The following is a 12895-nucleotide window of genomic DNA, read 5'->3' on the forward strand; positions in this document are numbered from 1 at the left end:
TATCCTTATGCACTATATGATCCAGACTGTAGTATAGAAGCTGATACAGATATACAAACAGACAGAAATACAGACAGGCAGAACTCACCTGATAGGAGACAGCAAGAGATAACATGGAGTATCTTCATTCTGGACAGTTACTCCTCAGTTACTATACTGTTAAAGTTACTTTACTATCACAGTTACTATACTGTTAAAGTTACTTTACTATCACCGTTACTATACTGTTAAAGTAACTTTACTATCACAATTACTATACTGTTAAAGTTACTTTACTATAACAGTTACTATACTGTCAAAGTTACTTTACTAACACAGTTACTGTACTGTTAAAGTTACTTTAATATCACAGTTACTATACTGTTAAAGTTACTTTACTAACACCGTTACTGTACTGTTAAAGTTACTTTAATACCACAGTTACTATACTGTTAAAATTACTTTAATGTCACAGTTACTATACTGTTAAAGTTACTTTACTATCACAGTAACTATACTGTTAAAGTTACTTTACTATCAAAGTTACTATACTGTTTAAGTTACTTTACTACCACAGTAACTATACTGTTAAAGTAACTTTACTACCACAGTTACTATACTGTTTAAGTTACTTTACTACCACAGTAACTATACTGTTAAAGTTACTTTACTATACTACCAGCTAGTTCAGGTCCACAACAGCTTGTCTGTCAGCTACTAGTTTGACAGCAGGGTGTTTCTGAAGTGATGTTTCTTCCTTTATTGAAGCTCCTCCTTCCTCTGACACCCAACTCCTCTCTCTCTCTCTGTTCTCTCTGTTTTCTCTCTCTCCCCCTTATCATTTCACTCACTCACTCACTCACTCACTCACTCACTCACTCACTCACTCACTCACTCACTCACTCACTCACTCACTCACTCACTCACTCACTCACTCACTCACTCACTCACTCACTCACTCACTCACTCACTCACTCATTCACTCACTCACTCACTCACTCACTCACTCATTCTGTCTCACTGTCTCTCTCTCGCTGTCTCTCTCTCTCGCTGTCTCTCTCTCTCGCTGACTCGCTCTCTCTCTCTCTCTCTCTCTCTCTCTACATGTCAGGGAGATGGAGGTAGTGGTCGTGAGGGGGAGGGCATTAGCCTGCACATCCTGATGATTTCTATGAAGTGACGTGTTTGTCTCCAGGTCTATATTTGCACTATATTTGGTTCAAGCCGGCCGGAGTTTAGACTTCTAAACCACCAGACAACTCAGCTAGCTGTGGTGACAAAGTGTTAAAACTGTCAACTTCTCTGTTCTAAAGTTACCATGTTTGTTTCAGCAGAACAAGATGGTAGTTTGAGGCCTTGTGGTGGAGAGTGACGCGGGTGCTGGAGTATGGGGTGTGAGTATGTGGGTCTGTGCATGGGTGATGTAGTTGATGTCTGTGTGATATATAGACAGTTGAAGTTTACACTTTGACAGCAGGGTGTTTCTGAAGTGCTCTTTCTTCCTATATTGAAAGTCTCTCTCAAAACTCAATGGACTAAATTGACATGAGAAACATGTTTACATTGTCAAAGCAAGTGAAAAAGATAATAAACAAACGTGAAACAAACAGAGAACATTACACTCAGAACAGTTTTATATTATGGCTATGTACGGTGTTTTAGGTGTGTCCTCAGTGTCTCCAGATCTATATGTGCTGCAGAGTGAAACTGGTTCAAACCGGCCGGATGTTAGACTTCTAAACCACAAGAGAACTCATCTAGCTGTGTTGACAAAGAGTTAAAACTGTCAACTTCTCTGTTCTAAAGTTACCATGTTTGTTTCAGCAGAGGAGCAACACATTGTTGATATGATGACAATATAGTTAAAGTATTATAATAGTACAGGTTAATAATAACAATCTCCTGGGTGTCTTGTTTTGAACTATGAAGGCTGAGTTTGCTGTTGTTATCCAGTACTGTAGAGCCAGTACTGGATAACATGTCTTCACTAAGACCCAACCTTTTTGCTGAGAGAGAGAGAGAGAGCGAGAGAGAGCGAGAGAGAGAGAGAGAGAGAGAGAGAGAGAGAGAGAGAGAGAGAGAGAGAGAGAGAGAGAGAGAGAGAGAGAGAGAGAGAGAGAGAGAGAGAGAGAGAGAGAGAGAGAGAGAGAGAGAGAGAGAGAGAGAGAGAGAGAGAGAGAGAGAGAGAGAGAGAGAGAGAGAGAGAGAGAGAGAGAGAGAGAGAGAGAGAGAGAGAGATGACATGACATCTACCAGAACTCTTAAACGTGGATAGAGTTGTGTTCAGTGACTGGAGTAAGTGGAGAGCAGTGTAATTTTTAAAACATAGAAGAGGAGCCAGAGAGAAGAATGAAGAGCCTCATGTCTGTCAACATCAGCCTCCTTTGTGGTGAGTACTTCAATACATTAATACACACCCCATATTGAACTGTTACTATCAGACCTCAATACATTAATACACACCCCCTATTCAACTGTGTTACTCACAGAACACATAACTCAGTACTGAGCATGTGTCATTTTATACCATAGTGATCAATACTGAGCATGTATCATTTTATACCACGGTGATCAATACTGAGCATGAATCATTTTATACCATAGTGATCGATACTGTACTTTATTACTTTACTACTTTATCATTTGACACTGTTTTACTGTATTGCTGGAGTCCTGAACTAGGCCAGTACCAAACTTTATTAGTAATTAACAGATCAGGTCTTCATTAAACATGTTTCCCTTGATTCTCAATGTCCATACTGTTAGGTTGTAATTTTCAAAGTAATTAACTCACGGACACTAGAGACGCTTAACCAAGTTTAATTCTTCCCAAAGGGTTGATACAGCTGTATTCAGACAACAACAAATCCCACCATCACAAGTATATATACTCCACTAGGCCTCCTTCTCTCCAATCCTTACACCTTATGGTTCCACAGGGTAATAGGATAATAAACCAGCATTTCTCCCTTCAGGGGGTCTGACCTGACCTCAACCGCTCCTTCGCCTAATCAACAGATGTCCATCCACTTCCCCTATAGCAATCTTGTGACTTCCTCCCGTCCACCCAACACATTCCAAAGCCATCTGTCTGTCTTCTACAGATAACCATTAACTCTGATGTAAAAACCAGTCTCTTTCACTCCTTTATATACTATGCTTCTGCGTATAACAGTGTTCCAAGTTTCACCCAGAATCTAACAATACATTAGACTAGAACAGAGCTGCCAAGACGGTGATGTGAGAGTCTATCAATAACACAATCTGAGGATGTCTGTACATACTATAACTCTGTATCTGTGTTTCTGTTGTAGCTGTGGTCTGTGTGTTGTCCGGGGTGATTACAAACAGAGCAACAGAAGGAGGAAATGCTCACATTCAGTGTCCTTATGATCGGGGGTATGAGACATACCAGAAGTACCTCTCTAAAGGGATATACAGAGACAGTGTTGTTGTCATCCAAACCCAAAAACAACGGCACCCAGCGTGGACTCATCAAGGGAGATATTCTCTGTATGACGACACAGAGAGAAGAGTCTTCACTGTGACCATCACTAACCTGATCCAAGAGGATTCTGATACATACTGGTGTGGAGTGAATACATGGGGACATGATGAGCCAACTGAAGTCAGGCTCACTGTGGACAGAGGTTTGTGTCTGAGAATGTATTTTTGTGTGCTAATGATTAATGTGACGTGTTGTACTATATATATTTGTGCTGATACATTCTTTGTTTCTCTGTTTCTCTCTCACAGCTCCTGTTCCTCCCAAACCTGACCCAGTCACATCCAGACCTCTCCTCTCCACAACACACCCATCAACAAACATCACCACTGGTACATATTACCCTAAGAGACACGGCTCTCTAAAGACTACACACCTACATCTCCCTCTCCCCCAGTCACTGATATTAACCATGTTATTTAGTCCCTATAACCTGTTCAGTTATTATCTTTAGTGTTGTAACTGTACTCAGAGAGGTGCTGTATTGAGAGACTAGTAGTTATAGTCATTATCTTTAGTATTGTAACTGTACTCAGAGGTGCTGTATTGAGAGACTAGTAGTTATAGTCATTATCTTTAGTATTGTAACTACTCAGAGAGGTTCTGTATTGAGAGACTAGTAGTTACAGTCATTATCTTTAGTATTGTAACTGTACTCAGAGAGGTTCTGTATTGAGAGACTAGTAGTTACAGTCATTATCTTTAGTATTGTAACTGTACTCAGAGAGGTTCTGTATTGAGAGACTAGTAGTTACAGTCATTGTGTGTTTCTGACATAAGAACATCAGGGCCTCAAGGTCAAGGTTCACACCACTTCTTCTGAAACACACAGAGTGGTTATTGTTTTCAGCCTCAGAAATACGCACCCCAAACTACACACGTAAACAAGTACGCAATCTCTCGCAGGCGCATTCTCTCTCTAGACAAGGTAACAACAGCATCACCACCATAGACATGACTAGAACACAAGGTAACAACAGCATCACCACCATAGACATGACTAGAACACAAGGTAACAACAGCATCACCACCATAGATATGACTAGAACACAAGGTAACAACAGCATCACCACCACAGACATGACTAGAACACAAGGTAACAACAGCATCACCACCATAGATATGACTAGAACACAAGGTAACAACAGCATCACCACCATAGACATGACTAGAACACAAGGTAACAACAGCATCACCACCATAGATATGACTAGAACACAAGGTAACAACAGCATCACCACCACAGACATGACTAGAACACAAGGTAACAACAGCATCACCACCATAGACATGACTAGAACACAAGGTAACAACAGCATCACCACCACAGACATGACTAGAACACAAGGTAACAACAGCATCACCACCACAGACATGACTAGAAGACAAGGTAACAACAACATCATCACCACAGACATGACTAGAACACAAGGTAACAACATCACCACCACCACAGACATGACTAGAAGACAAGGTAACATCAGCATCACCACCATAGACATGACTAGAACACAAGGTAACAACAGCATCACCACCATAGACATGACTAGAACACAAGGTAACAACAGCATCACCACCACAGACATGACTAGAACACAAGGTAACAACAGCATCACCACCACAGACATGACTAGAACACAAGGTAACAACAGCATCACCACCACAGACATGACTAGAACACAAGGTAACAACAGCATCACCACCACAGACATGACTAGAACACAAGGTAACAACAGCATCACCACCACAGACATGACTAGAACACAAGGTAACAACAGCATCACCACCACAGACATGACTAGAAGACAAGGTAACAACAGCATCACCACCACAGACATGACTAGAACACGAGGTAACAACAGCATCACCACCACAGACATGACTAGAACACGAGGTAACAACAGCATCACCACCACAGACATGACTAGAACACAAGGTAACAACAATGCCACCACAGACATGACTAGAACACAAGGTAACAACAGCATCACCACCACAGACATGATTAGAACACAAGGTAACAACAGCATCACCACCACAGACATGACTAGAACACAAGGTAACAACAGCATCACCACCACAGACATGACAAGAACACAAGGTAACAACAGCATCACCACCACAGACATGACAAGAACACAAGGTAACAACAGCATCACCACCACAGACATGACTAGAACACAAGGTAACAACAGCATCACCACCACAGACATGACTAGAACACAAGGTAACAACAGCATCACCACCACAGACATGACTAGAACACAAGGTAACAACAGCATCACCAAGGTAACATAATGAACCCTCAGCACCACATGATACTGAGAGATAAACTGCAACTACCAAGCACCATACTGTAACATTGTTTCCAAGATGGCGTAGCAGCAAGACGTTTTTGTTTTTGGCCCGTTTTTGTCCAGTGTAAATATTCAGATTTTTTAGATTTTCTGTATACATTTCAATCTCTTTTTCCAATTTCGAATTAAATATACCTTCCTGCAACCCGTTTTACCCAAAGTGGCATGGATCTGCTAGCCTTCAGAAGCTAGCCTTCAGGTGCTAGCCAGCTAATTAGCTACTAGCTATTTAGTCATTGTTAGCCACTGCTAGCAGTCTTTACCTTTAGCACAGACACCAGCCGCTTTAGCCCGGATAGCCCAGATAATATCTGCCAGTCTCCACCGCGCGATATCAGCCCTGAGCATATTGGACTGATTTTCTTTCCCCACTACGTCACTGGATTCCTGCCACATGCTCTGGACCAATACACCGGATCATTGCAGCTAGCTAGCTGCTACAGAGTGGCTATCGTGGCTAACGCCCTTGTCCAGAGGCAAGCACCAGTTAGCCTCGAGCTAGGCCCATTCCCCCGGCTAGCAAACAAAGTACATCGACTACAATACCTCTCTTGCCAATTGTCCTGGACCCTTTTCGACACAGAGCCCCGCAGATCCATCACGACTGGTCTGCTGACGTATTTCGGCCGATGTGCTCTCAACCGGCCTCTGCGTCGTTGATGTCGGTGAGGACCCAGCTACTAGCCCCGGCCCGTTAGCTCTCTGAGCGCAGTGTCTCACGCTCGCCTAGCATAGTGACGACTGCCGAGCGGCTCCCTGTTTCGTCCATTGCTGCTTGTTGGACGCTATGATCACTAGGCTACACAGCTGATGCCTACTGGACTGTTCATTAACACGGTACTTAATATTGTTTATCTGTTGGCCACAGCCTCGAACTCAGGCCCTGTGTGTAGCTAACTGACCCTCTCCATTCATCGCCATTTACCCGTTGTTGTTGTCTTAGCTGTTTTTCCCGATGTTGTCTTAGCCCTCCCAATCAACACCTGTGATTGCTTTATGCCTCCCTCTAATGTCAATATGCCTTGTATACTGTTGTTTAGCGTAGCTCTCATTGCTTTGTTTAACCGCGAAGCCCCTAGTCCCGCTCTACATGCCTCGGTTAGCTCCCTTGCCCCACCTCCCACACATGCGGAGACCGCACCTAGCTTAACTGCCGCTTCCAGAGATGCAGCCTCTCTTATTGTCACTCAATGCCTAGGTTTACCTCCACTCTACTCGCACACTACCATGCTCTTGTCTGTGCATTATGGCCTGAATCTATCCTACCACGCCCAGAAGTCTGCTCCTTTTACTCTCTGTTCCGAACGCACTAGACCATCAGTTCTTATAGCCTTTAGCCGTACCCTCCTCTGTTCCTCTGGTGATGTAGAGGTTAACCAAGGCCCTGTGTGTCCCCAGACAGTCTCATTTGTTGACTTCTGTAACAGGGAAAAGTCTTGGATTCATGCATGTTAACATCAGAAGCCTCCTCCCTAAGTTTATTTTATTCACTGCTTTAGCACACTCCGCCAACCCCGTGTCTGAATCCTGGCTTAGGAATGCCACCAAAAATTCTGAAATTTCCATCCCCTTTTACAACATTTTCCGTCAAGATAGAACTGCTAAAGGGGGCGGAGTTGCAATCTACTGTAGAGATAGCCTGCAGAGTTCTGTCCTACTATCCAGGTCTATGCCCAAATAGTTCGAGCTACTACTTTTAAAAATCTATCTCTCCAGAAACAAGTCTCTCACTGTTGCCACTTGTTATAGACCCCCCTCAGCTCCCAGCTGTGCCCTGGGCATCATATGGGAATTGATTGCCCCCCATCTATCGTCAGAGTTCGTACTGTTAGGTGACCTAAACTGGGATATACTTAACTTCTTATGGCTGCAAGGGGCAGCATTGAGTAGCCAGTTAAATAGTGCCCATTTCAAACGGACTCGTACTCAATTCTTGCTCATACAATATGCATATTATTATTACTATTGGATAGAAAACACTCTCTAGTTTCTAAAACCGTTTGAATTATTTATCTGAGTGAAACAGAACTCATTCTGCAGCACTTTTCCTGACCAGGAAGTGGAATGTCAGAAATCTATGCTCTGTTCAACTTCTTGCCTATACATGGGCATAAGACGTAAGAGGCTACGTACACTTCATACACCTTCCCCTGGTTGGTCAAGAGGTTGTGAGAGAAAAAATGTTGTGTTTATCTTGGTCTAAGGTGGAATAAAAGCTCTTTCTTTGACGTGACCGTCCACTTCCTGTTTCTGGAGAGCGCAAAGAGGACATGGACTTGCCTTCTTTTTTAGCTGTCGTTATGAACGACTAACTTCTCCGTCTTAGATTTTATTTGATACATGTGACCATATCATCGTAAAGTATGTTTTTTCAATATAGTTTAATCAGATTATTGAAATTTTTTCGGGAGTTTTGCCGTGTTCCGTTCTCTGACTTTGTTGACGTTGGAGAGATATGTAGCACTTGGCAAGTGCCCATGCTAAATGAAGAGGGAAATTTGCCGTTCCAGATTCAAACAACGACTGTTCTGGACAAAGATCACCAAAAGTAAGAAACATTTTATGATGCTATTTCTAATATTTGTCGTGCATGTGAACTGGTCGTCGGCGCCCAAGTGTTTCTGGCTATTGTGGCTACGCTAATATAACGCTACATTTTGTTTTCGCTGTAAAACACTTGATAAATCGGAAATATTGTCTGGAATCACAAGATGCCTGTCTTTCAATTGCTGTACACTATGTATTTTTCAGAAATGTTTTATGATGAGTAATTAGGTATTTGACGTTGGTGTCTGTAAATATTATGGCTGCTTTCGGTGCAATTTCTGATTGTAGCTGAAATGTAAACTATGATTTATACCTGAAATATGCAAATTTTTCGAACAAAACATATGCTATACAATAAATATGTTATCAGACTCATCTGATGAAGTTTTTTCTTGGTTAGTGGCTATTTATTTCTTTATTTGGTAGAATTTGTGATAGCTAGTGATGGAGTAAGAAACTGTTGGAGTAAAAAAAAGTGGTGTCTTTTGCTAACGTGGTTAGCTAATAGATTTACATATTTTGTCTTCCCTGTAAAACATTTTAAAAATCGGACATGTTGGCTTGATTCACAAGATGTGTACCTTTCATCTGGTGTCTTGGACTTGTGATTTAATGATATTTAGATGCTAGTATTTACTTGTGACGCTATGCTAGGCTATGCTAGTCAGCTTTTTTACTGATGGGGGTGCTTTGTAGATTGTCGCCTTCAACTTTGGAATTAGCAGTAAACATTAGCCATGTGGCCCAGATGTGCCCAACTCACTAGAACGCAGCACAAATAAATATCCGAAAATCGCAATATACTGATATAAACTGATATAACTCGGTTTAAAATAACAACATTATGATGTCTTTAACACCTATATCGAATAAAATCAGAGCCGGATATATCTAAGGGCTATAACGGGAGTTTTCTAGAACGCCATCCTGAGGTCTGTCTTGCGTCATGGCGAATGAAGGAAAGAGAGGACCCCACGTTCCCAGTCCATTTATATGGCCTCAGATCTGCCTAGCAACTCCATTCCAATTCTCACTATTTGCTGACATCCAGGGGAAGGCGTATGCAGTGCATCTCAACCAATAGAAGACATGCAAATTAATAAACTGACCTCAGAACAGCCTGGCTGATTTCAGATTTCTCACTTGCTGACAGGAAGATTGCTCCAACTCGAGTTCTGTTTTACTCACAGATATAATTCAAACGGTTTTATAAACTAGAGAGTGTTTTCTATCCAATAGTAATAATAATATGCATATTGTACGAGCAAGAATTGAGTACGAGGCAGTTTAATTTGGGAACGAAATTTTTACAAAGTGAAAACAGCACCCCCTATTGAGAAAAGGTTAACAAAATAAGTATGTATTCAAACCACGCTGCATATTGGTCCGATCCATGCTCCTCTTCAGACGAGGAGAAAGATGAGCGTTACAGTTACTAACTTCACTAACTTCACTAACTATGGCCTATTTATTTACCTCCTTACATCATCAGCGGCTATGTAACCCTGACCTGTTCACTGTGATTACTATTATTTGACCATGCTGGTCATTTATGAACATTTGAACATCTTTGCCATGTTCTGTTATAATCTCCACTTGGCACAGCCAGAAGAGGACTGGCCACCCCTCATAGCCTGGTTCCTCTCTAGGTTTCTTCCTAGGTTTTGGCCTTTCTATGGAGTTTTTCCTAGCCACGTGCTTCTACACCTGCATTGCTTGCTGTTTGGGGTTTTAGGCTGGGTTTCTGTACAGCACTTTGAAATATAAGCTGATGTAAGAAGGGCAATATAAATACATTTGATTTGATTTGTACATTTGTTTATCCCATGTATAACTCTGTGTTGTTGTTTTTGTCGCTGCTTTGCTTTATTTTGGCCTGGTCGCAGTTGTAAATGAGAACTTGTTCTCATCTGGCCTACCTGGTTAAGTAAAGGTGAAATAATAAATAAATAAAAAACATAAACTACATCTACCAAGCATTATACTGTAACATGGACTACAACTACCAAGCACCATACTGTAACATGGACTACAACTACCAAGCATCCTACAGTGACATGCACTACAACTACCAAGCACCGTACTGCAAAATGGACTACAACTGCCAAGCAATGTACTATAATGTGGACTACAATACCAAGAACCATATTGTAACATGTACTACAACTACCAAGCATCATACTGCAACATGGACTACAGCTACCAGGCACCATACTGTAACATGGACTACAACTACTAAGCACCATACTGTACCATGGACTACAGCTACCAGGCACCATACTGTAACATGGACTAAAACTACCAGGCACCATACTGTAACATGGACTACAACTACCAAGCATCATACTGCAACATGGACTACAACTACCAAGCATCATACTGTAACATGGACTACAACTACCAAGCACCATACTGTAACATGGACTACAACTACCAAGCATCAAACCCTTATAAACTACAACCATGAATCTAAAGATACACCACCTTGTGGTTGAAACTAGCCATTACATTACATGTTCCACCTACTGACATTGAATGAGATCGAACCATAACAAAAACACTTTGCCTTTGCCTGATATGATACTTTATATTAGACTGAATAATCTGACTGTGACTATTGCTACCTCATTAACAAATCCTCTCTATGTTCTGCTCTCCTCAACACCACATGTTTCTCTGTCTGATGTTGTCTTCCCTCCTCCCTCCCTCTGAAATGAAGAAACACAGAAGTACAGTACAGTAGAGACTAGCTAAATGTACCATCACTGTTACATTATGCCTGAGTACTGTCTCTGGGAGTTCTAGGTGATGTGATGTTCTCTGGTGTTGGTCTGGGTGTTCTAGGTGACGTGACGTTCTCTGGTGTTGGTCTGGGTGTTCTAGGTGATGTGATGTTCTCTGGTGTTGGTCTGGGTGTTCTAGGTGATGTGATGTTCTCTGGTGTTGGTCTGGGTGTTCTAGGTGATGTGATGTTCTCTGGTGTTGGTCTGGGTGTTCTAGGTGATGTGATGTTCTCTGGTGTTGGTCTGGGTGTTCTAGGTGATGTGATGTTCTCTGGTGTTGGTCTGGATGTTCTAGGTGATGTGATGTTCTCTGGTGTTGGTCTGGGTGTTCTAGCTGATGTGATGTTCTGGGTGTTCTAGGTGACGTGATGTTCTCTGGTGTTGTTCTGGGTGTTGTTCTACTACTGCTGGGTCTGCTGCTGTTCATGTTCTTTAGACAGAGGAGAGACAGAGACAGGAGACCAACAGGTACAGTAGTTATCACACACAATCATTCTTTAAAAAATAAAAACATCTAAATAAATGTTAATAAAAAATATTTAATGAAAATAAAATATACATTACAAAAAAGTACATAACCTATGTTTGTTTTCCTCTCCATGACAGCCAACCAAGAGACAGGTACCATCGCCACAACAGATACAGCCTGTGACTTCACTTCCATATTTGCCACGGCAACCAATCCTTGTACAAATGTAATTTATTCCAAAGTTGGTCCGTTTGCAGAGGTTCTAGACAGTGTGACCTATACTACTGTCAACTTCCCCAGAGATCCAGCCTGTCTCCAGTATGCTACTGTCAACTTCACCAGAGATCCAGCCTGTCTCCACTATGCTACTGTCAACTTCCCCAGAGATCCAGCCTGACTCCACTATGCTACTGTCAACTTCCCCAGAGATCCAGCCTGTCTCCACTATGCTACTGTCAACTTCCCCAGAGATCCAGCCTGACTCCACTATGCTACTGTCAACTTCCCCAGAGATCCAGCCTGTCTCCACTATGCTACTGTCAACTTCCCCAGAGATCCAGCCTGTCTCCACTATGCTACTGTCAACTACCCCAGAGATCCAGCCTGTCTTCACTATGCTACTGTCAACTTCCCCAGAGATCCAGCCTGTCTCCACTATGCTACTGTCAACTTCCCCAGAGATCCAGCCTGTCTCCACTATGCTACTGTCAACTTCCCCAGAGATCCAGCCTGTCTCCACTATGCTACTGTCAACTTCCCCAGAGATCCAGCATGTCTCCACTATGCTACTGTCAACTTCCCCAGAGATCCAGCCTGTCTCCACTATACTACTGTTTCCTTCAGTAAAGACTCTGATGCTAGTAACAACCCAGACACTGACCCAACAGCTGTAGACACCTCATAATGTACTAAACACTCTGCTACATAGTCTACTACTGTAGACACCTCATAATGTACTAAACACTCTGCTCCATAGTCTACTACTGTAGACACCTCATAATGTACTAAACACTCTGCTACATAGTCTACTACTGTAGACACCTCATAATGTACTGCACCATTAAACACTCTGCTACATAGTCTACTACTGTAGACACCTCATAATGTACTGCACCATTAAACACTCTGCTACATAGTCTACTACTGTAGACACCTCATAATGTACTGCACCATTAAACACTCTGCTACATAGTCTACTACTGTAGACACCTCATAATGTACTGCACCATTAAACACTCTGCTACATAGTCTACTA

General features: G+C 42.1%; 1 protein-coding gene across 1 annotated transcript; it reads left to right on the top strand.

Annotated features, from left to right (window-relative positions):
• Positions 1 to 2222: 2222 nt before the first annotated feature.
• LOC120036615 (CMRF35-like molecule 1) lies at positions 2223 to 11993 on the top strand (the record flags this gene model as incomplete). The annotated part of the gene is made up of 5 exons (XM_038982997.1): positions 2223 to 2368; positions 3294 to 3629; positions 3736 to 3816; positions 11532 to 11639; positions 11778 to 11993. Coding segments are annotated over exons 1-5 (781 nt in total), but the record flags the coding sequence as incomplete, so codon positions are not given.
• Between the last annotated feature and the right edge of the window lie 902 nt (positions 11994 to 12895).

This window comes from Salvelinus namaycush, unplaced genomic scaffold (genome assembly GCF_016432855.1).
Source record: "Salvelinus namaycush isolate Seneca unplaced genomic scaffold, SaNama_1.0 Scaffold1399, whole genome shotgun sequence".
Classification (NCBI taxonomy): Eukaryota; Metazoa; Chordata; class Actinopteri; order Salmoniformes; family Salmonidae; genus Salvelinus; species Salvelinus namaycush.